Raw genomic sequence first — 25821 nt, 5'->3', positions numbered from 1 at the left:
ACAATAGGAATCAATTGATAATCAGAATAGGCAAATCGGTCACATCAATAGGAATCAATCGATAATCAGAATCGGCAAATCGGTCACGACAATCGGATCGGTAGATAATCAAAATCGGTAAATCGGTCACGACAATCGAGATCGATCGATAATCAGAGTCGAAAAATCAGTCACGACAATCGGATCGAACGATAATCAGAGTTGAAAAATCGGTCACGACAATCGGATCGATCGATAATCAGAATCGTCAAATCGGTCACGACAATCGGGATTGATCGATAATCAAAGTCGGCAAATCGGTCACGACAATCGGATCGATGGATAATCAGAATCGGTAAATCGGTCATGACAATCGGATCAATTGATAATCAGAATCGGCAAATCGATCACGACAATCGGATCGGTCGATAATTGGAATCGGCAAATCGGTCACGACAATTGGGATTGATCAATAACCAGAGTCAGCAAATCGGTCACGACAATCGGATCGATCGATAATCAGAATCGGCAAATCGGTCACGTCAATAGGAATCAATCGATAATCAGAATCGACAAATCGGTCACGACAATCGGATCGGTCGATAATCAAAATCGGTAAATCGATCACGACAATCGGGATCGATTGATAATCAGAGTCAGCAAATCAGTCACGACAATCGGATCGATCGATAATCAGAATCGGCAAATCGGTCACGACAATCGAAATCAATCGATAATCAGAATCGGCAAATCGATCACGACAATCGGATCGGATAAGGCCTAAGGGAAGGTCGCGACGTGGATATTAAACCATCATTGCCCAACAACGTGGACATTTAACCATCATTACTCTCAAGGAGCGGTCCTCATAGGGCCAACATATAATGGGTCCATGGCCTCCTAAGGGCCTAATATACATCATCATGGGCGTTGCTTATGGGGCGTATACACCTCACATTGGGCCTCACTCATGGGCCAATGTATATAACATCGGGCCGTATCAACGGGTCGAATTAAATGGGCCAAGTCAAATGGGCCGATACAAATGGGCTAAGTCGAATGGGCTGAAAATACATCTCGATGGGCCTCATCATATGGGCCATAAATACATTACGTCAAGCCTTGCCCATGGGCCTCAAATACAACAAGTGGGCCACATCAATGGGCCACAAGTATATCAAAGTGGGCCTGACGGATGGGCCTCAAACACATCAAAGGTGGGTCTCATGGATGAGCCATGAACATATCAAAGGTAAGCCTCATAGTATATCGCATTGGGCCTCATGCAAGGGCCTCGTAGTAGGTGGGCCCTATGCAACCAGCAGGTGGGCTTGCACCTTCCAAATGGGTCCACTAAATGAATAACATGGATGTACAACACATCTATCAAGGGGGCCACAAGTCTAACAGACTGAAGGCGTGGCTAAAACACATGAATTAAGGTGGACCCGTTAGACGGACGGTGTGTATAAACATCATAGTGGGGTCGACAGGTGGACGGAGTGGGTATACAATACATACACCAAGGCGGGGTCCCACCTGATCGGACCTTGCTGCCGTCCAAACAAGTGGACGGCTTGGATACTGCACACATGCAGTGAGTGAAGTCCACGGAACTCACTGGTGTCAGGCTAGTAGCAGCTGCCTACTACGTGGGACCCAAACCAGATGGACGGCGAGGAGGGAGATCAAATACATCAGGGTGGGGTCCCGCGTCCAAGATCCGGACGGACGGATGGATATTACGGATGAAACCTAACATCATGTGGGCCCTCCACCATCCAGCCATGCTTGGACGGTACAAATAGAATAAATGCATTAAGGTGGGTCCCACACAGTTCAGCCAATAGATGGACGTCGTATATACATCATAGGTAGGCTTCACCATCAGGTGGACGGTGTGGACACACCCATCAGCAAGGTGGGCTCCACCCACACTTGCAGCACGTGTGGGGTGGGTCCCACGTCCAGAAAAGGGTCAGGCAGCGTTGGAAAAAAAATTACATATATCATGGTGAGTTCCCTCAGAGCTGGTTGAAGTGGTACAACAGCCTTGCCGCTGGGACCACCGTCCCTCCAACGGACAGGGTAGGACGCATACATCAATGTGGGCCCCACCTCCACACGTGCAGCACGTGTGGAGTGGGTCCCACGCCCAAAAAAATGGATGGACAAACAGCATATAAAACACATACATCTCGGTGGTCCCTACAGTCCAGAACACTGGACGGTGTGGATGGAAGGCACATGCATCACAACGGGACCCACCGTCCAGATCATGGTGGGCCACGTCCAGACCTCGAACAGTCTGGATTCAACTCATGCATTGGATGGGCTCCACCGTCCCAGCTGGACTGATGGATGAAACAAATCCAAGGTGGGCAAATTTCCACCGTCCAGATCTGCTAGACGGTGAGGACTTAATAAATACATTAAGGTAGTCTCACACGTGAGGTGGGTCCCACAGACTAAGGATGGTGTGATGGTGTGGCGCGTCCACATAGGGCCCACCCTCATATACTATGTAGTATATATTATATAATATATATTATTATTATATTATATTATCTATTCAATTTTAAAATCGTCCAGACCTCTGGACGTCCTTTAATGATGTGGGTATGAAATACATCACCAGGTGGGTCCCACCTGCCATGTCTGGACGGTGGAGACCCTACACATGCCGCATGGGTCCCACCATCCAGTAATGGATGGATGGTGTGGTTTACAATACGTAACGAGGTGGGCTCCGCCGTGTATGGATGGAATGCATACATCTGGTGGATCCACATGTGTGGCCCACCAGCTTGTATTAAGCTGATATTTGTCTTTCCACTTCATACCTGCTGCTGGACGTCCTAAGGCTGGACAGTCCGGATGACCATCATCAAGGTGGGCCCAAAAGTCTAGCCAATATGGATGGATGGTTACGACATAACGCACACCTCGTGATCAACCCACCGTCCAGAAATCTGGACGGTGTGGATCTGAAGCATACATCATGGTGGTCCTCATAGCAGGACGGCATGGATTAATATATCAAGGTGGGTCCTCGTGGCCGTACAGTGTGGATGAAGTGGGCCACACCCATGATCTACACCATAAAAGAAAAGAGAGAGAAGAAGAGAGAACGGTGAAAAGGGGAGGGGCCCCGCCACTATGGGCCCCTCCTAGATACAAAAATATAAATCAAGATGGGTCCCACCACATGTGGGCCCTCAAATGATCAAAATCACAAAAAAAATCACTCACCTCAAGATCTCCTCTTCCTTCTTCCGCCTATAGCCTCTAGAGCTCCAAGGGAACGTTTTTAACGGTTGAGATGGACTTTGGATGGTGGGATTGGGTGGTAGAAAGGTGGGCCACACCAAGCTCTCTCATGGAGATTGGAGGAGCTTGGACGTTGGGTTGCTTGGGAGATAGGTTTGAGAAATGAGAGAGAGAGAATTGTAAGAGAGAGAGAGAGAGATGTGTGAGTGATGGGTGAGGGATGGGTGAAAGGTGATGGAATGATAGGTGTACTTGACATGTAAGGTTGCTTTGACTTTGGGGTTGCTTGTGGATGAGTGTTGTACTTGACATGTGAGGTGATTGATGGGATGGGATGTGATTGATTTGAAAGATTGCCTTGGGTTTGCAAATGCGCGGCGTTTTTCTCGAACTGAACACGGGCCCACATCTCCTGGCCTGGGTATCACCTCGGCGCGTAATACGCGGCGTTGGAACCGCGGCGATGGCGCGGTCGCAATGATACAAGTCTCAGATCGAGCCGACTTTGGAATATGAAATGCAACTCAGGATCGCGCGCAAACGCCAGTTATATATCGCGGGTCGCCGGAATTCGACCATGAGGACCGTGAAAGCCTATGGAACGGTACGGTCAATAATACGGGACTTTCACCTTTCGTAAGAGGTGCGAAAGGGAGTTGCCTAAACTATAAATATGGGTGCCTAAGGTTTTTCTAAGCAATGCAAGAGGTTTTCCTAAAGCTTTGTAAGGGTTTGCCAAAGGGTTTAAGGTTATCAAAGGTGAGAGAAAAAGAGAGAGAAAAATGAGAGAGGAAGCTTGTGGAAGGGAGTCGACGTCTCAGCGCTTCTACGTCCTCGTGATCAGTGAGATCTCTCCGTTTTCTTTTTATTCTTTTATTGTTTATCCACTCCTGCGTGAGTGAAGAAGGTTTGATCCAAGCAGTGTGGGCTTGTGATCGGTTGTAACGTTTTACTTGATAGTGGATTGTTGATTTGGACGAGGTCTCGTAGTTTTTACCTCATTGAGGGTTTTCCACGTAAAAATCTCTTATGTCGTGTGGTTTATGCTTTGATTTATTTCATTGCTTTATTATCCTATAATTCTATTGTTTTGGGAGACTAGATCCTAAGTTTTGTGCAAGGCCCCCAACAACTTTAAATAATACAGATATAACTAAATATTTAATGCATTCAACTACTAAAAAAAAAAGCATAATAGGGAATGGTGCAAACACTTGTATGTGAATTGCATGAAGCAGAGGTACTTTTAATCTTTTTTTTTCAACTTGGACCTCGGCTAGTTGCTCTAGGTTTGGTTGGCTTTAACTGACACTTTGCTTAGTTAGGACAAGCTAAAAAAATGAGGCAGAACCAAATCTCACGTGGACTACATCATATGAAACAATAGTGATTGAACTCCAACCTTTAAGAACTTCTTCGGGTGACAAAAGTTTTCAATGAAGTTGATATTTGTGTTTTCCCTTCATTCAGCCCATGAAAGTTTTTAATGGTTGGGGTTCAATCTCCACTATTTTCTCATGGTGTGTTTCACTGGAGATTTGGAATTCCCTAATTTTTGGAATCATGCTATAAAATGATCTTGAAAAATAGATGGACGATATGATTAATTAAACACATACATCATTGTGGGTCCTAAAAAGCACAGTAGACAATCCACCTCCATTTGAACTGAATTTGGATGGAATTTTTGTTTTGGGTGGTCCGCACTAGAAGGTGTAGGAACCATCATCCATAATGATCTCGGTGGTTTTGTAGGTATCTCCTCCTGCACTCACATGGTTTGCATTAGTTTCGTGGCTGAGTTTTACACCTTATTTCATGATCACAACTAATGCAGAGGATTGGACCAGATAGTTAAAGGTTGAAGATAACTCTCTTACAGCTGTCAACACAATCAACGGTAGATGATCAAGTTGGAAGGTGTTTAATTAGGTTGGTGTGGTCAGCACAATCAAGGGCTGATAATCAAGTTGGAAGGTGGTAAACCTGGTATAGAGCTAGTGGGATCTTTTTCATGCATGGGTGATCTCCCATATTTACTGAAAAAGTCTGTTGCAGAAGAACTTACCATCATTAGGCAGGTTATCAATCAAACTGGGAGTGAATATTATCCTGCCTTTATTTTAGTGTTTTGGATGACGATGCCTTGGGACTACGTTTTATCGCTTCCGTTTCTCTGTAGTTGGTTACACGCACTTAATACGTGTACAAGCACACGTCTTTAGCCGAAAAAAAGGAACGTGGATTGCACAGTGACAGCGTCAGTAACTAGGTGGCTACTTACAGTGCAATGTGGGCATATAATAATGTATGTATCCTATCTAGGCTATTCATCTATTTTTTTTTTTTCATATTATTTTATGGTCCGAGTCCAAAAATAATATAGATTCAAATCTCTAATGTACCACGATGTACGGAAGATTGGTGATTGAACACACCGTTTAAAAGTTTCAAAGGGTCAACAAAAGTTTTGGATTATGCTTATATTTGTATTTTCTCTTCATCTAGGTGATTGGGAAATAATGATTAGGTTGGATGACAAATCCCTAAGAAGTTTTTAATGGTGGGTATTCAATTGCCACTGTTTATTTATTTAAAATTTTGTAGCGTGGTTCATTTGAGATTTTGATCTTCCCCACTTTTGGAATCATGATGATCTGGAAAAATATATGGACGGAAGTGGTGAGAACTTTTTGGAGAACTCATATCATCAGCAATGTTACTCTAAAATATGAATTCTTCACGTGAAGAAGCACCTTAGTCCCAAATTTTACTTTGATCCAAAACTTTAGCGTGCCATGAAAAATGAAAACAGCTACCTCCTCTGTTTTGCATATATCTTTGCTATGGCCATCTCTTGGTATTTCAGGATTCGAACAGGTGAGCATGCCTACCTACCTATCTATATATCTACCTATCTACCCATTTATCTATATATGTAAACGTAGTCCCCTTAGCTACTTGTGCTGTCAGCACGCAGTCCACGTCCTAAAAAGAGGACATAGATCAGGTTACGGCTCTTCAGCCGCCACTGCTACAGTGGATCTTTGACTGTGGGTCTCATTGTCTGCTTAACATCCGTGCCTTCCATCTGTTTTGACCGCTCGTTTTAAGAAATGATCCCAAAAAAAAAAAGCTGATCTCAATCTCAGGTGGACCACACAATAGAAACAGTAATAATTAAGTGACCATCATTAAAAACTTCTCTAGGGCCACTGAAATGTTTATTTTCCATCTAACTTATTTAAAAAGTCAGGAAATCTAGACCAAAGAACTACACAAATATTGGATTGATCCAAAAATTTGGTTAGCTACCCAGGTACTTTTTATTACCCAATCACCATTATATCTTGTGGGACAGCCTACCTGAGATTTTAATCTGCTTATTTTTTGGATCTTGCATTACAATGAGCTGTCAAAATGGACGGACGGTGTAGATGTAAGGCACATATATCAAGGTGGCCCACACTGAGGATCCACCGAAGTCGTGCCCATTTATAGAGATAATATTAGGCTCATGAAAAATGATCCAGTTCTCTTGGACCATTGTAAGATATATACATCTCATGGGTTAGAATAAGAAAATAACATTAATTGCATGGTCTGATGTTTCCATAATTTGGATTCCTTTTATAGCCATCCATTGTCTGAGCCATGGATGGATGGTTAGTTTTTTATAATGACAGTAATTCTTTCCAAGCATAAGCAATCCATGATGGACTTCAACATATAGATGGATCAGATGGTTGATTAGGACTACTTATTCAATAATAATCTTAACCGTAGAATAATCTTAACCGTCCATTTTACATACCATTAATCAAATGGTTAAAGTTTCCACATTGGTTTTTTTTTTTTTTTAAATATTTACTTCACATGAATTCTCTCTCGACCCAATGGACGACTCAGATCAGTTGATTGGATTGTCCACGTGTTCCAATACAACTAGGAGAAATATAACTTGCAAGTACTCTTGATATCACAGAAGCATTTCTCTACCCTCACAGGGATGGAATCGACAATTTTTTGGGGGTTAAATATCAACTCCCAAAAAATCAGAATTTTCTAGAAAAATCATTTTCCTCAGATAAAAACAACAGAAAAAAACAAAAGCCACGTGTAAATCTCGGGGGAAAAGATAAAAATGAAAATACCAAACATATCCTGCGCGTTTATTTACCGACGGGCGCCTCTTCTCAGAGCTTAATGCATTCCCAACAACGATAAAAACCGCCATTTCCCAATAAAACCGCCTCCCAAAACTGCTCTCTTGTGTTTACGAAATCCGTTTCCGGTTTACCAGCGATTTGAAATCTCCCATTGCAGAACCGCCATACCTCATTTTCAGAACCCAAAACCCGGTTCTGGTTATCTTCATTTTCTCCGTTTCATGGCCTTTGCAGCTCGTTTTTGGAACATGGTCTTGGAGAAATGGCGGTTTTTCGACCCGCCTGACTCGATGGACTGAGGATTCGATCGAAAGATCGGATTTGTTTTTGTGGGCTTTGCTTGAATCGTTCGGAAATGAGTCGGGCGAGTTGGAATTTCAGGAACCGAGTCGGGAAGTACGAGCTGGGGCGAGTTTTGGGGGAAGGATCTTTTGGGAAAGTGCATTTGGCGAGAGATGTGGAGACTGGAGAGAAGAGGGCGATCAAGGTGATCAATAAGGACCGGGTGGTGAAGGATATGATGGTGGCGCAGGTTAGTGTGACTCTATCTGGGTTTGCTAACGTGTTCTGGGGTGGGAGGATGCGTGGTTTCTAGGGGTGTCTGTTGTTTAAAGATGGAAGTTTTAAGCATGGGCAATTTCATTTTTTACTAGCTTTTTAAATTTTAATTTAAAATATATATATATTTTTTTTCAGATTAAGAGGGTGTTTTCTACCTGGGTTTGCTAACATGCGCTAGGGTGGGAGGTGAGTTGTTTAAGGGGGGGTCTGTTGTTTAAAAATTGAATTTTGATCATGGGCTGTTATATATATATATTTTTATTAGTTTTTAAAATTTGTGGGAGCAGGTTTGCAGGATTTTACATGGGTTTTCTAACGTGCGCTGGGGTGGGTGTCTGTTGTTTACTAGTTGAAATATGATTATGGGTAAGTTTATTTTATTTATTAAAATTTAAAATTATAATTGCTTTTCCTTCAGATTAAGAGGGAGATTTCTACAATGAAATTGGCTAAGCATCCAAACGTTGTGCATCTGTTTGAGGTGTGTCTCATCTATTTTTAGTTTTTTGAATATTTATTTATTTTCTGCGTTTTCAGATTTTTTAGTTTTTTTTTTTTTTTTTTAAAATCAGAGATTGTTGAATTTTTCTTAATTTTATTTATTTTTATAGGTGATGGCTAGCAAGACGAAGATATACTTTGTGTTGGAGTATGTCACAGGAGGAGAGCTCTTCGACAAAATTGTAAGTTATTTTGATTTTTAAAATATTTTTATGTATTATTTATTCATTTATTTAAGAACTTCTAATTAATTGATTTTTTTTTTTTTTTTGGTGATTTCTTGTTTTTTGGGTAATGACCAAAGAAGTATTTTCCTTTTATCATGTGAAGGGCCAAGGTACCCTGATTACTGTCAAAATTACTAAAATATCCCTACCTTCTTCACTTGCACATACCACAAACTATTAATCTGCAAAAAAAATAAAAAAAAATAAAAAAAATCTAATTATATGTTTTTTTTTTTTGAAGTGGTTTCTCACTGTGTAGTATTTATATTTGTTCATTAGCAGAGATTTATATTTTTTTTTGGGTGCCCCACTTGGCTGTGTCTTTAATGTGCATGATGCTTTTATATGCATTTATGGTCAAATCATTGATCTGGACCGTCAGTTAGGTTCAATGGACTTCTCAATGGGTCACAATTAGAAATTCACATTGATCAGAGGAAATTTGCCATCCAATCACTGGTGTATAGAAATGGACGGTTTGGATAAAAGGTGCTACAGTAATCAATATGAATATTACATTTGGTAGAGTCTACTTGGGATAACATGTCTATTTGATCAGATGATCACAACCATACCGATCTGGGCTTAGAAAACCGATGGTTATGAAAAGAGAGCCCAATGCTTGCAAGGTTAGCATACTCCTACCATTGTGTGCGTGTGTATTTTTTATTTTTATGGTGGCCCATGCATAGTGGGGCGAACATAGTGAATGGTCCAGTTCGATGATTTGGTGGTACATGCATCGCTTGCGTGGAGGAGTGTCAATCTACTTTGGGCTCATGGGTGGTCCCTTTTATTTATTTATGGCGGACCATTTATAAAGGTATTGACTACCTTGGCCTTTTTGAATGGTTGGAATTTGCTTGTTTTCTTGGTCTCTTTAATCTAAATTCATTCAATTGAATTTAATTTAATTGCTTTTAATGGAGTGGCATAAGTGTACTTTTGTGAGAGTTACAGGCTAAGCAGGGAAAGCTGAGAGAAGAAGAGGCTAGGAAGTACTTTCAGCAGCTGATAAATGCAGTAGATTATTGCCACAGTAAGGGAGTATACCATAGAGATTTGAAGGTAACGGTTATTTTTATGCTTTTTATGTTGTTACTAATTCTATGTTTGGCTGTTAATTTTTGGAAATCAAGATTCTATCTAATTACAAATCCTTGCCCGATCACTCATGGTCATGTGGGGGCATGTTATTCCCTGATGTGGATAAGAGGATTTCAACCCATCCATCAGGTGTGCCGTCTTTTGTTTGGACCGGGGCCCAAATTTCAGGCCGACCCAGTACTCCAGTGGGCTGCACCATGGGGAATAGTTGAGATGGGAAGTCCCACCATTAAAACCGGACACGAATGGGGTTGCAGGGGATTCTTGTTCCCTTGACGTGGCTCAATGAAAAAGTGCTGTGTGTGGGTATTAGATGTGGGCAGTAGTGAAAAGGGCAAAATCATCAATTTACATAAGGGAATCTGTTTTCTTATCACTGTGGGCCCCACATTTGACAAGCGCTCACAACACTTCATCATGGGCCACGTCCTGAGTTGCAGGCAATTTGCGTCAATTAACATTGTACAAATTGTGTGTAGGGTCCACTGTGGTGTGGATATGTCATCCAATCCATTCATTTGATGCACCCCACTAGGATGAAGGGTTCCCCGAAACAGGATACTCCAATGCTCATGTTGGCCACACCACAGGAATTTAGAGTTTTTAGTTAAGATTTTACCCCATTCCCTATGGTGTGGCCCACCTAAGTCTTGAATTGGACTGATCTTTAGGATCCATGGTGAAACTGTGGTGGGCCTGGTGGCGCACCTGATGGATGGGGTGGATTTGTTGCACATTCTCCCCCGTTTGGTTAGTTGTAGGCATGCCCTTCGTATGACTACATGTAATCAGACTAGTGTAGATCTAATATGGAATTTTTGTATGTCTGATGCCTGAACACACCCTAAATATCTTATTAAGGAAATTTACCAATTTGATGAAATCAAGGTTTGAATTATTGTAATTGAATTTGTGCAGTTGGAGAATCTCCTACTCGACGAGGATGGCAATCTTAAGATCTCTGATTTTGGTTTGAGTGCCTTGCCACAACAAGTTAGGGTATGTATTTTAGAGCATTGCTAATGAAGTGGTGTCTCCATCAAATGGATGGTTAAAAAGATCATGTGATTTCAATCATCCAGTTAGTGTCCATCAAATGGATGGTTAAAAAGAAAGTAGTCTGTGGTCTCAAAGTCAATAGCTTGTTTTAAATGGTTAAGATCATCTGATCAAATTGATTTTTGTGGATTTTCTCTATCCACAACGGGTCCCATGATTTGGACGGTGTGGATTGACATGCATGTGGGTCACGAGTGCACTGGGTGAGTTTCTGCCGTTCTATACAGACAATGAAATCTAGAAACATGAGGTTTGCCAAGCCCACACCTGGGTACAAGGCAGCTCACCTACATGACATAACATCTGCTAATGTGACACACATGCACAAGGTCCAAGCTGCCTGTCAGGCGGGTCCCCACTATGTAGATGGCCTTGCTCAAAAGTCAGACTGGTCCACCGATATGGTGGGTCACAGGTTAATGAAACAAATGACGGCTGAAAAACATGTATATCAGACCCATGTGCCATGTTGGTGGATGTGGTGGTGATGAGATGGCATATGTGATTACTTCATATCCAAGAATATTCAAAAGCATGTGATATCACTAATATTGCCATTCCTGTAGGAATTATTATTTTGTATTATCCAAATGGAAGTTTTAGAAGCGTAATGATATGATTCTTGGATTTTTCAGGAGGATGGGCTATTGCATACGACTTGCGGGACGCCGAATTATGTGGCTCCAGAGGTATCTCTGCATTCAGATCTTTATGGTTTGACATGACATTTACATTTGTTTTTTTTAGACCTGGTGGGGGAGAATATCACATTTTCCAATAAGTGGAGATCCAATTCTACGACCTGAGAAAGTAACGTGATTTGATTTCTCAAATAGTAACTGAAATTATATGGCCGGGGTTGGGTCATATAAAGCCAAATCACATGACATTTGCATTTGGTTTTTTAAAGCCCTAAGGGGGGAAAATATCACAATTGCCAATAAGTGGAGATCCAATTCTACCATCCGAGAAAGTAATGTGATTTGAATTTTCAAATATTATCCGAAATCACATGGCCGGAGTTGGGTCATATAAAGCCAAAGCATAAAAGATAAAACATCAGTTTCATATAAGAAACAGTAGAACTATCTCTTTTGTAGTTGAAAATTTCAGAAAGCAGAGAAAGGGTGGGAGGGAGAGAGAGAGAGAGAGAGGCAATTGTAGCTGGTTCATTGAATGTGGCCGTCTTTTTTTTTTTTTGCCATTTTTATAAAATGTTTTTCTGAGGGCTCACTTTTCATTTTACTTCATTTGTCTTTTATTTGCTCTTAGACTGCCCACATTTTCCTTGGTAGTGTTTGACCAAAGCTTGAGGCATTGGGAACCAACAAATGCATGCACTGGATTTGTAAGGATGTGTGCCAGTTTTCCAAACGCATTAATGAAATGCTGTGAAGTGCACATGCACCTCTTGACATGCATGCATGCGGGACATCTGAGTTGTGCCTAAGGTGGACCCCAACCGTTACATGATGTGGTCCAATAATCAGTTCCCCTAACTGATTAGGTATATGAATGATGGATGGTTTGGCATATATATGGGCCCACCTAATGAATTCATGTAACTGATCTTGTGGGCCAGGTCAACTTTATGGTGGGACACAGTTGATGCAAGGATCAGATGTCTCATGCACGTAAGAGGTTGGCATGTGTGGCTGTTTGTGGAGGTGCATGTGGGCTTATAAAAAGCCACGACATCCATTCGAACCTTATTTGAATTTTAAGATATTTTTTCATTGACTGAATTTTAAGATCATCTCTAAATTCCTATTCTATCCTTGCTGTTTTAGCTGATCACCTTGACTAGGGGTGCAACTCGGATTGGTTGGTTCAGGCTGAGGGTCAACCTGAGCCCAATCCGACCTCAAGATGACCCTACCTGCAACCCGACCTGCCCCAAATTCCAACTTGAGGTGCCCAACTGGAAGTCCTCTGTACTTGACCCAACTTGACCCAACCCGAAACAATCACGTGATTAGTCCCAACCCGACCTAACCTGATCTGAATTGGCTCAACCTGAACCCAACTTGAACTAAAATCGGATTAGCATTTCCCAACTTGAACCCGACCTGTGGACCTTGACAATCCGACCCAACCTGACCTGAATTGGGGTTGATTCAATTGGATTAGGGTCAACCCAAAACCAAGTTGCCTAACTTTAACTATCCTTTTCTCTGTACAACTCATCACATTGCGGTGTGACAACCAGTCTCCAGCCTAGGTGAAGTAGGAGGATTGATGTCACGTAGGCATGCAGTCATTGAACTTTCACCAAGCAAGCTTGGGAATCAATCAAACCCCAAATAGCTTGGACAAGGCTATGATGATCTCCTCAACTACCCTTTTCATTGTTTGGGCCTAAGAATATCACATTAGCCTAGAAAATTCCTAATGTATTCTATTCCACCCATAAGAACAAAAGAAATGCAGATTAGAAGACAGCTTAGAAAACTGTAAACAGAATCTCGTATGCAAGGACTGAACTATACTTTCTTGTGTCAACTAAACAGGTAATTGTTGACAAGGGATATGATGGGGCAAAGGCTGATATATGGTCGTGCGGGGTTGTTCTTTTCGTTCTAATGGCAGGCTATTTGCCTTTCGACGAGCCTAATATCATGAACCTATATAAGAAGGTCATTCATTTTATATTTGTAGATCCATCAGTAGATGCATCTAGTAGTTTAAAGCATGGATACTTTTAAGTAGCTTTGATTAGATTAGTTTATTATTTTCCAATTTAATTAAACTAGTGGCTGAACGGTTAGTCTCTATGTAACTTAGACATTTTTAGGTCTGTCAATGGGTTGGGATTGGGTTGGATACTGGTTTACCTAGATCCAAAACCGACTAAGAGAATCGGATTTGGGTCATGTCAGAGGTTCAGTTCCAAGAATGAAGTAGGATTCATAATCCAGTTTAGATCCGGAGTCGGTGCTAGATTCCGGTCTAGATAGATGTTCGCATTTGGATTTGGATCCGTACCTGAAACATGCCTTTCGTAAGGTTCTTAAATATTAGTATTAATAAGGGATAAAACTAAAAAGATCAATACTTCGTGGGTAGCTGAATTGGTACCTGACCTGACCCAATTTCTAATCAGACCCGAATTGTTGAACTGATTAGTGGATAGGGTTGTCAATGGGCTGGGGCCACGCCCAGCTTCGGGCTGCCAAATCTCAGCCCAAATGATAGTTTTTGTGCCTAGGATCAGCCGGCTAGCCCCTATGCCACTTGGAAATTCAAAATGTGTAAAAATAAAATGGTGACACTAATTAAAACTAAAATGGGGATCTCAAGGTATTTTAGTCCAAGTTAAATGAAAAAAATTGCAGTTCCAATTTAAGTCAATCATGCATCTTACTTAACCCATGTACATCTTATCTAACCCATCATGTACATTAGTATATACATGACCAAAAAGGGCATATCTCATATTGAGAGACTTAGGCGAGTGCTTTCAACAGCTCTAGCTATCGCAAATGTTCATTTTAATTGAACTATTGGCACGAGCTCACATATAAGCCACGTCACTAATATATCCATGTATAAGTAATAGAGAAATGCTCGAATTCTATCAGTGCACCAAAAATTATAGTTCTCCTAGTTGCATTTGGACAGTTGGACTGTTTGATACATTGATATGGACTATTCATTTGGTCCATTGTGCATCTCATGGATGACCATTCAAGCAGCACACCAGACTGAAAAATATTAACCATTTGTTTTTTTTTTGATAATGTAAGGGTGTTCCCACCCCATTTTGAGACAAGGCTATTTCCTACGGATGTATGCAATTACCCACAAACCATGTGCATCAGGTAATCTTGAGGAGGGGAATCAAACTCGCTATTTTGATGGGACTGTCCTTGTAACCGATGCAACTAGGAGTACTATAACTTATTTTGCTCTGAGAGCACTAGAGCATCTCTCTAAGTGTGTGTGTGTGTGTGTGTGTGTAGAGCTAGGCGTGGGCCGGGCCAGAGGTGGCCTAAGCTCGCTAAAAATTGTTCGGGCTTTTATATCTACGCCCAAGCCCTTTCCAAGGGCCTAAAAGGCGTGCCCAAACCTGGCCAAAATACCTGCCCAACCTAAAAGCCCATGGGCCAGCCCGTCCCATTGACAACCCTATTAATGGGGCCCCAAACCCCATTCCAATTTAAGTGGATTGGATGCTTTAGGTATCCACGGACCTAGGGCTATACATGAGTCGAGCTAGCTCAAAAAGCTCGCTCGACTCGGCTCGAGTCAGCTCGGATTGGCTCGGCTTGAAAGGTCGACTCAGGTCGAGTCAAGCTTGTTTTCTAAAGATCGAGTTGAGTTTGAGCCGAGTTCGACCATGGTGCATTTCAATTCGACTCAACTCGAGTAATATATTTTAATATTATATATTTTATATATATATATATATATATATATAATATGTTTAACTTAAAAAAAAGAAGAAGTTAAAACTTAAAAGTTTTTACTAAAAAACCCTACCTGACTGCACTGGATTGAGTCGGGTTGGGGTTTGAGTCAGGGTGGGGGCTGAGCTAGGTCGGGTTGGGGCACCGGGTTGAGTCGGGTGTGGGTTTGAGTCGGGTTGGGTGCTGGGTTGGCATATGAACAAGCTCGACTCAAGTCGAGGTAAGCTTGACTCGACTCGAACCACTAGCTCGACTCGAGATTGACTTGAAAGTTTTGGCAAACAAGTTAAGCTTCAATGTTGAGCTCGAGGGCAAGCTCGGGCTCGAACTCGAACTCGATTATAACACGGACGAGTCAAGCCAAGCTTGGCCCAGCTCGACTCTCGGCTTGATGCCCTACATGGACCCTATTAGTGGGGCCCTTAACCCCATTCTAATTAAAGTGGATTGGATGCTTCAAGTATCCGCGGACCCGGGTACCCATTGACAGCTAGAGGCATTGATGGATTGGTGTCGACATGATTAAAAGAGGGAGACAGAGCAAACTTAGAAAGCCTAAGAAAATGATTTGTTATTATATGCATATTAGTTTATATGTGGCCGAGTTCCCTGTTCATTATGAACAGGGAACTTCCCTAGTCAGAACTTGATTTGTAGATGTGGGACGCATGGTTGGTCTATCCAAGCCATTGATCGAACAGCCTCATTATGGATGGAAGATTCCCCCAAAATGTCCCAAATTTGGAAGATCCGAGTCATTGAGTCTCTCCTCCATTGAGAGTGGTTTGTTTTTGCATTTCATTTTCACCATGTATTTGCATGCCAACAATTGGAAGGTTATTGACCAATTGAGAATATAATGTGGGAATGGGCCATCCATGATGGGGGGCTGTCAGATCAATCGCTTGGATAGACCTCCATGGGCCCCACATCTACAAACGAAGCTCCAAATAGGAAGTTCCCTGTTTGGAACAAATAGGGAACTCTTGTCGTTAGTTCATATTAACATAATATACAGAATTTGTCTGGCCAATAGAAATAAGTTAAAGGTTGTGCTCCACTTCTGTTGCTTCCAGCTGCATTTGGACGCAAGGGCAATCTTTATTTGTTGATCCGGACTGTTCACTTGATCCTAACTGCCCGAATGTTGGTGCTTTCTTATACAACCATCTATTTTCCAAGGCATGGATGGAATGGTTAGGCTTGTTTGATTCATATGATTAAGAATCATGGGCAATCCAAGGTGGGCCTATTGAATGGAAGGTCCAGATTGATGATTAGACCAATTTTGTTGATTGTGGACTGTCTTTTTTGTATTGCATTGATCGGAAGGTTACAATCCTCATTTGGTTTGATTTTCCCATGGTGGACGATGGGGAGTGGGTTGGACTGAGTGGATGGTCTAGAACCATGATATGGACTGCCCATTTTTTCCCAAAGGCAGTCAGGCGTACTGGAAGCTGTAGTGCTCTGACTCCACTTGACCACTTGGTACCATATAATATGCTTGCACATGAGACCATGTATCTATGTATGTATAGATGTAATACACATTTACACTTTTTGTATATGTATATTTATATCCATGCATGTAATCCTTTTACATTTTGAGTATTCCTAGTTAGCCAGATTTTTGATTTGTCGTCCACATTTCTTATTACCAATACTTTATGATTGCTCACTTTCCAGATATACAGGGCAGACTTCACATGTCCTGATTGGTTTTCATCGGCTGCTCGGAGATTGATAATTAGGATACTAGAGCCAAATCCAAAAAATGTATGTTTTGTTTCCTTCTGTTCTTTTCCTTTCTTTCTTTGATCTCTGGTGCAATATTGACTCTATACAACTAAGAACATTGCTATACCCACAAGGACCAATACGTGTGGCCTCCTGGCACATGTGGAGCACACTCTAGTTGTTCATCAGGTGATCCTCACATTATAGATGACTCCTAGCTGGTTAACTCATCAGGTGGGCCACACATGTATGGAAATGATGGACAGTTAACATATTGTCAATGGTTGATGTTTAATGTATATGTGTGGTACGGGTGGTAATAATACCAGTCTATTTTTTTTGAGCCAGGTCATCTATATAGTGGGGCCCACCTGATTCATGGATTTTATGTTTCAATAGTGCAAGTGGGGTTCAGTCAAACTTCTTAACTAATCTCGGTTCCTTTGTTTGAGTTTGATGCTGACAATCAATTTTTATATTTATGGAGAGAATCACCATACCCCATATTATGGAGAGCCCATGGTTCAAGAAAGGCTATAAGCCTGCCAAATTCAAAGAGCTGAAGAATGTCGATTCGAGCGATATTGATTTACTGTTTAGCACTTCAAATGTGAGTATATACTTCTGTTCTTCAATTAAATCCAGTGGGGACCTATATGAATTTGAAGACCATATATCCTCAACCCAAGGATATGCATTAAGTGTGTGGGTCCGCACCCTGGACATGCGGGGCCCTTAGGTGAGTCATATTTGAAATAGTGGGCTCCACCTTGGACTGACCTTCCTAAAAAAATTCCTTTATTGGACGATTCTATCCCTTTAATTGGCCCCATACAAATGAACAACTAATGAGATACTGCAAACTGTCCAGTGTCCATATTCAACTGAGGAAAGGCCAAAGATTGTCTAGCTAGGATCTTCACATCTGGAGAAGTTTGGGGCACAGTCCATCCTCTGTGGAGTCCATCAGCAGTAGCACAATTATCACTGAGATTTTGAGAATCTTGAGACAAACTCCTGAAAAATACACCAGATAATGTTATCGTGAGATTTTCAAAATGTCAGAACATTTTAAAATATGGCATTTTTATTGCGAAATCATCACGGTTTCAACTCATAAATGGCAAAATCTATAAACAATTCATTAGATAATTACATATGTATATTAATCTGAAATAAATACATATATTTTTTATTTTTTATTTTCGGTGATATTTTCCTAATGATGTCCCGAGGAAAGCCTGAAAATATCCTGAGAAATATCCACACAAAGAAATTGCATAGAACGAGGTTTTTCACTATGCCCATCGAATCAATGGTCTAGATCTTTGAACCATGTACCTCACTTGCATGAACTGAAAATCTGGGGGTACTATGCATATTCATGGGTTGGGGATCATATAATTCCTTAGGACTGATGGGGTCGATTCCCATTCTTTGGTCAGGATTGCACACTATCAGACCAAAAGGAAGAAAAGGACCGGAGGCCATCATTTTTGAACGCATTCGATATTATTTCACTATCTGAAGGGCTGAATCTTTCTGGACTCTTTGAAAAAGAACAGGTGCAACTCTCTCTCTCTCTCTCTCTCTCTCTCTCTCTCTCTCAATTTATAATGTATTAGTATATTATGTGAATACTGAGCTGGATGTTACCTGTAGGGGTCACTTTCTTTGACATGGGGGAAACAACTTAATGTGCATGAAATCCACCCTGTCCATTAGGTGAATCACCCCCTGTTTATCCTTGATCCCCAAAATCAGGTTGATTCAACACTTAGGTGGGCCACCTCATAAAATTATAACTAAAAACCTCTAAATTCGTGTGGCATGGCCCACATGAGTTTTGGAATACTGTGATTCTTTGTAATTCTTTCATCCCAATGAGCCACATCAAATGAATGGATTGGATGGCACATACACACCACAGTGTGCCCTACAAATAACCAATGGTGAGTGTCCCATCCCAAATTTTTCCTAGGGTGTGTCCTACTTGAGTTCCGGATGGTCATGATTTTTGGGTTACTGTTTACTCTTGATCTTTTTTAATTTTTTTATTTTATTTTATTTTAATTATTTTTTTTCCTACTTTTATTATTGTAATGCTCAAAGTAGAAACAAAAAGGTGTTTGTATCAAACAGGATGGGTGTAAATAGTGGCTTCCTAGTATTATTATTTTTTAAATATTTATATTCCTTTTCTCTTCCTATTTTTGGATTGTTTGTAATAGTTGGAGAGTGCTTGTTAATTTTTTTAACAGGTATTTTGGATTTTCCAACAGTGAAAAGGTGAAAATGATTTTTCATTCAGTTAACTATCATGAAATGTAGGCGGCGAGATGTCCAAAATGCTCCAAGCCGCAAAGATGACAAAAAAATGAGAATGTGATGATAATGGGCTGTACCTCTTGTACTTGCATTCTCATTCAGAATGGATGCATGGGCCATCTGCTTGGATTTCCAGAATGTTCAAAACAGCACCATAGTCTTGTGTTGCCTGTAAATTATATTGCATATTCTATTTTTCATGAGAATCGGAAGGCATATAACCAAGTGTGGCAGACTTGCTTGATCCCCATCATTTATTGGGTGGGCCACACTTGTGTGTGTTGGCTGTTGATCAATCTTTTCAACCATTCATTTGTCCATGTGCGCTTTAGTCATTCTGATGATCAAACTCTATAGATTTTTGGGCTGTGATGCATGCATGGTTTGCTTTATTGAGGAATGCGCTGGATCTCATGCAGGTGTGCCACTTAAGTAGGCTTCCATTTGCATGAGTAGAGCCTTAATGGGCTCATTTTGCATAGTATATTTCGCCTATTGTTATATGCCTTTGCTGCTTTGTCTTAGGGTGTAAGACGAGAGATGAGGTTCACTTTGAGATGTTCAGCATCTGAAATCTTGGCGAAGATGGAAGAAAGTGCGAAGCCACTAGGTTTTAGTGTCAAGAGGCGTGATTACAAGGTTCACATTTTTATTTATTAGCTTATGATAAATTAATTGTGGGACATACATGGGTTTGAGCCCCTAGCTCAATGGTAGACAGGGCGTGTTTCAATGTTGTGGTCTTGGGTTCGAGCCCAGATTACCTGTCTAAAAAGAAAAGTTAAAAAAAGCGAGCACCTCCACTGTCATCAGGTGGACTAGACATGCAGGGCAAATATGGCCAAGTGGTCAAAATTTTAACTGTTGGTGTATTATTTTGCATGTGGCCTAGTTGACGACGGGACGACCTAACTGTTGGCCACAACATAACATGCAAGTCGAGGACGATTTAAAGGACTACCCATGCCATGTAGCCCAATTACCAATCTACCTTGGAACACCAAGTCCAAGTTGCTTAGAGAAAGGCTAAGATGGTGATGCATTGGAAACACATAGGGTCCATTTGGGTAATCCTGTTTATGGTAGTCCCATGCCCTCCACATCAGATTCGCCGCATTAAAATGATGCTTTCCAATTCGCATCATTGCAATTAGCGTGTTTCAGTTTTTTTTTCCCTCAAACTTGGGCAATCTCACTTATCAGGAGGAAATTGTGACTTTATGGCAACAAATCTGAGATGGAGGTGTGGGGCTTAGAAAAATCAGGATTATGCTTAATCCCAATTTTGTAGGATCCCCTATCCAAACGGACCCTTAGTGTTGGAAAGAGAATTTTTACTGTTTGCTGTTTCAATGCTCTGGAAAATATGATGCATATTGAACGTTGTATACTTATTTGTGTTGTGCTTTATGAGGTGAAGATGAGGCTAGAAGGACGTGACTTGGGTCGGAAAGGACATCTCACTATCTCTACAGAGGTGGGTGGAAGAAATGTTTTCAAACCTACTTGAGATTCACGAGTCAATAGAAATGCCCCTAAATTGACAAAAAATTTAAAAAAAAAATAATCTTTGCAGGCATACTTAGGAATCTGCATTGAGGTACTATAATTTGCCTGGGTAGAAAGGTTGTACAATGCTCTTCAGGTTTTCATTCTGTACAAGTGCGGTCAATGGTTCGGTGATCCAAATTGTTGATATGATGGGCTTTACCGTGGGTGGCCTATGCACCAAAATACCTCCAGGTGTGAAGATCCGACCGGTAGAATATTTGGCCTTCTTTTGGTTAAATGGATACCCTTGTATTTTTTTTTTTTGAGGTTAGGATTCTCCCAATGTGGGAGGTCTTTAGTGCATGGGCCATCTGCAGTGGGGCCCATAATATCAGGTGTTTAGATCACTCAACATGGCCCCACTTGTGCAAACTGAAAAACCAAAAGTGCCAGAGCATTGCATTTGATGATCTTTCATTAGAACTCTACAGTGGGAATAATGTATATTTCTTAATTTTAGCTGGTTTATTTTGATGTAATTTTTTGTTATTTAAGCAGTATCTGGAACTTTTCCTATCCAAGACTTGAAAGAGATTGCATTGTATTATGAGAAAAACTTTGATACTCTAGTGAGTGTGATGGATGATACACAGGCACATATTAATTACTTAGAAATTGCATGTGGCGTACAAGTAATTCAAGGCCAAATTACGTGTCCCAGTTTAGATGTATCATGAACCAAAAATTAAGTATATTTGATTATGTGGCTATCGGATTGGTGGACATTTAGTGGATAGTTAAAATGAAAAATATCCAAAGGTCCTATTTCTACTAACAACTGTTCATGAATCGAGGTTAGAATTGTTCAATCAAAATGATTTCAGACAGTTTCCTAGAAGCAGTGGGTTCCAGAATTTAGTCGGTTTAATTGAGTTAATGCATGCCACATGTACAATTTCTGAGTGCCTGCATATCAAGCATCATCCTCTGCCACTGCATGAAATAACCCTCCCCTGTATTCTATAGTCCCAAATCTATCTTTTACAGTGGTATGCTAATTGCAAACCTTAGTTCACATGAGAGTTCCGTGGGGACGTGGTCACACATACAAGACCCATGTTTGCCTGGCCGGCTACACAATTGATGGTTCATGGCCAAAAAAAGAAGAAAAAGAGCCCAAGTAGACCCCCTATTTGATGAACCTCTGTGTAATTGAGAACTTTGTTCGGATTGAGTGGTTTGAAACATCGAGCTGTCCTCTTTTCGGGCCATGCATATGGTGGGCCCTCCCAGATGCGTGGTGCAGATCATTTATGTGTCTGCCATGTGCTCCTGAGGAACTCGTGTACAACAACTGTGTGCAATTTCTAAAAAGTCATGCATACAGCTTCCTGTCGAACTGCTTTTGTGACTGGTTTCTAGAGAGGCTTTTGAAGTTACCATACTATAGAACAAAAACTGTTCTCATTTTAATTATGTTTTGTAATGCTTGGGTCACTTTATTCAACTTCTGAAATTTAGGGTGTTCTGAAAAATTTACACAAACTAGGGTTGCACATAGGGGTGCAACTCGGGCGGGTTGGGTTAGGTTTGAGGGTTCACCCGAGCTTGACCCGGACACAAGAAGTCTGAACCTGCAACTGGTTCTGACTTGAATTCCAATCCAAGGGGCCCAGTCCAAACCCAACCCGAATTCCTTTGTCCTTGACTTGCAACCCGACCTAACCCGACCCTATTTACTCAACCTGATTTCAAATTAGGAAACCTTCCCCCCCTTCTCTCTCTCTCTCTCTCTCTCTCTCTCTCTCTCTCTCTGTCTTACTTCTTTGCTGACATCTCTTCGTTTGATACTTGCCAAAAATCTGTGTAGGTTTTGGAAGTCTCGCCTTTGTTATCCGTGGTCGAAATGAAGAAAGCAGGAGGTGACGCACTTGAGTTTGATAGGGTATTGCTCATTTGCTATCTTTTCTTGAGGTGTTATAGGATGCTTGGGATGAAAGGTTGTACAATGCCATTACATTTTCTTGCTTGGGGGGCCATTGATAGTGGGGCCAGTAGTATCAACTATTCTGGTCAATGAAGGCAACCACTCTTACAAAGTGAGAAGGCAAATGGTATTTTACAACCTTCCGGCACAAGCATTTTAGGAATATGAGTACTAGCTCACCAAATACGCCAACATGGGATGTGCATGCAAGATCCGGGTTGCTCATTAGGTGGGCCCCACCATTTGTGTTGTGGCCTGAAAGTCTGGTTGGTCTTGCTTATAAGTGGGTCCCATGTGCATATTGAAATCTGGGCTGTTGTGCAATTATGTTCAACTGTTTTTTTTTTTTTTTTCATACGTGTATGTCCCACCTGATGGTTCTTGCATGCATGTCACGTTGGTGCCTTCCGAGAGAGAGTACTCCTGCAAGCAGCCATTATATTTCTCTTCCTAATTTGATATTTTCTGGGGCATTCCATTCACTCAAGGATATATATATATATATATATATATATATATATATCCTGTTTTTGTCCCATAAAATCTCAAGTATTGCAGGGAAAACTTTGGAATTTACCAAATTCACAACATTTGGTGAGAATCATCTGGTACCACGTGGTCCTACTGTTATTAACCAGAATTTTCATTGTCAATGGGCAATTTGCCTTTTGTTTTCGTTGTTTTTTAAAAAAAATTATATTGGTTAATTGTCTCAGACTAAGGGCCTGTTTGGACGCACCCTGCAAAAGGTTTTGAGTCCTAAATGCTGTTTTGGTCCAAACATCAGTTGATCTTGTGCATTTGGATGCACTCTGCAAACCTCCATCTTATCTCTTGCTCAATAAAGTAGGTGCTAAAATGCCAACTCGACAAAAACCAATCTGATTCATTTTGCCGAGTTGACCACAAAAGCAGGCTTGAAACTTCCTTTCTTAGAAACCCCAGAAGTTCATTGAAACGGGCCCCAGAATTGGGAGGATTCTGCAATCTACTTTGGTAATGCATTGGAAAATTCATTTTCCTATTCTAGAACTCATTGAGTCAACTTGAAACTCGGTCGCACTCGCACCTATAACCTCTCGTACATGAACTGATTAACCTAACCATCAAACTGACTGATGGTTCTTTTATTTTTTAATTTATTTTCCTATTCGAACATGCAGTTCTACGAGAATTATTCAGCTGCCTTGAAAGATGTAGTTTGGACCGCAGATGCACGTGCTCTTAATTAAACAAATCGATGACTAGCAGCTGAAGGTACTTCATAATTTATTTATTTATTGTTTTAATTTTTTTTTAAAATTCTATTATCAGTTACATGGTGGCCACCATAAAACATTTCTATTTAATCTCTGGTAATTCAAGACGGCTTCTGTAATTCCATATCTTTATTGCTAGTGATGAAAGATAAATTAAAAAAGAGATCATGACCAAAACCCCCCTTACTTAAAGTTTTGATTGGACCTTTTTTGTCGAAGCATTTAGTGCCATCGGAAGAACAAAAGTTGAACTCCTAGCCATCGGGAGTGTTTATCTACTGGAAGAGCAATGAGTGAAATCCCAATCACCAGAAGTGCAACTAGATCTTTTGTTAGTCATTGAAGTGGCAATGGTTCATATCGTAGAAGCATTGTTTGAGGTGTCCCCTATATTATCGAAATATCCTTGATATTATTTGTATCTCTGGCTTGGCAATACAGATAACATTAGTAGTATCGGAAATTCTATGTGTCAATGATGTATCGCCAAGTATCGCCAATGTACTGAGCTGGCCAGTCAGGCTCGAGGACTGAGCTGAGCCGAGCCGAGTTGTGCCTTGGTTCGACTTGTGTACACCTCTAGGTTTGATAATATCCATGTGTTCTTGGAGCACATTTGCACTCACTTTCTGATAGTGCTGCATTTGTTAATCTAGTAAACTATAAAAACTATATCCAACCAAATCGTGATATTCTCAGCAACCATATTGAGGTTCCTGTCTCCAAATCGGTACTTTCAAGTTAGACTTGAAAGAAACGCAATTGGAATTCGAGGGATACTTTCTTATTATGAATTGTAAGAAGCATCATTACCACTGGTCTCTGCCTCTTTCACTAAACTGAACATTATGATTCGATTCACTCACACATCCAAACATAGCCTTAAAGTTTCTGGGATACTTCATTGCTTAAATAAGCTTCCGATTACATGTTGTTATTTATGCATTGTTCCAACTTGTGACCATTTGGATTTGACTCCCTGCAGGATTTCCAATCAGATTTTCAAGGCAACAGAAGGATGAAAAATGCAGTGGCCACTCAGCAGTTTCGAATCCTACTCTTCCCCTGTTCAGCAGGTAGGCCCCACTGTGTATCCTGCTTGGTCTGAAATGAAAGGCGCAGAGTAGAAGGAATTGACCAACAGCGCATATCAACATGTATATGCTTGCTGGCCACTAGACAATGGTGGCACCGACTTGATGAATGGCTTAGATCTTGCACCCACATGCATGTTGGCATGCGTGGGGAGAATAGGATTCGATATCCAACTCTCACAGGGAGTCTTGGCAGGGTCGGGGAGTAAACATTCGCCTGCTACATGCTGAGGGGTCTCCTCCTGTCTCGATTTTCACGCATCATGAATTCTCTTGTCATGTTAAGAAAACCCAAATTTAGAAGACATTCCAATCCAATAAAATCTTGTTTTTGGTGTGTTCTTCCCCATAGCTTAAAATCTGTATTGAATAATCATGGAAATAATCCAATCAGCTTGAATCAGTTGTGGAATTTTTGGGTTTTAAGGGCGGTATTATTTTCTGTTATAGCTCAAAACTCCCAGCATTGAAAAAATCCAATCCGATGAGTTGCATAAGGTATATGCTTGATGGACCGTTGTTATGATTGATTAGATGTGAATGTGTTTTTACTATTTTAAGGTGAGAAGAACTATCTGATGGATATGCACAAATGGGGCCTGGGTCAGTGATTGAGACCATGGGAGTGTTTGCAACAGGT

The 25821-nt window shown here is 41.0% G+C and overlaps 1 protein-coding gene across 23 annotated transcripts; it reads left to right on the top strand.

The window, feature by feature from the left end:
• The first annotated feature begins 7441 nt into the window (after nt 1-7441).
• On the top strand, nt 7442-25593 carry LOC131255877 (CBL-interacting serine/threonine-protein kinase 23-like). Of its 23 annotated transcripts, none has more exons than XR_009176496.1 (15): nt 7445-7950; nt 8398-8460; nt 8591-8662; nt 9668-9775; nt 10733-10813; nt 11509-11562; nt 13384-13509; nt 16972-17061; nt 17510-17632; nt 18468-18587; nt 19876-19989; nt 20765-20827; nt 21400-21470; nt 22712-22786; nt 25073-25104. XR_009176496.1 is itself a non-coding variant. In XM_058256782.1 (15 exons), the coding sequence occupies exons 1-14, from the start codon at nt 7774-7776 to the stop codon at nt 24058-24060; spliced, it is 1329 nt and encodes a 442-aa protein (XP_058112765.1). In that variant the 5' UTR covers nt 7448-7773; the 3' UTR covers nt 24061-24085; nt 25073-25241. The 23 variants fall into 23 exon arrangements, 19 of the variants coding, with proteins under 19 accessions (XP_058112781.1, XP_058112770.1, XP_058112778.1 ...); XR_009176495.1 differs by lacking the exon at nt 25073-25104 and adding an exon at nt 23992-24072; XR_009176497.1 differs by lacking the exon at nt 25073-25104 and adding an exon at nt 23992-24072 and having other exon boundaries at nt 7446-7950; nt 20771-20827.
• Nucleotides 25594-25821: the final 228 nt, after the last annotated feature.

The sequence above is a fragment of the Magnolia sinica genome, chromosome 9 (genome assembly GCF_029962835.1).
Source record: "Magnolia sinica isolate HGM2019 chromosome 9, MsV1, whole genome shotgun sequence".
In the NCBI taxonomy this organism is placed as follows: domain Eukaryota; kingdom Viridiplantae; phylum Streptophyta; class Magnoliopsida; order Magnoliales; family Magnoliaceae; genus Magnolia; species Magnolia sinica.
Note: the sequence above shows the minus strand (reverse complement) of the source record. Positions and strands in the feature narration are given on the sequence as shown.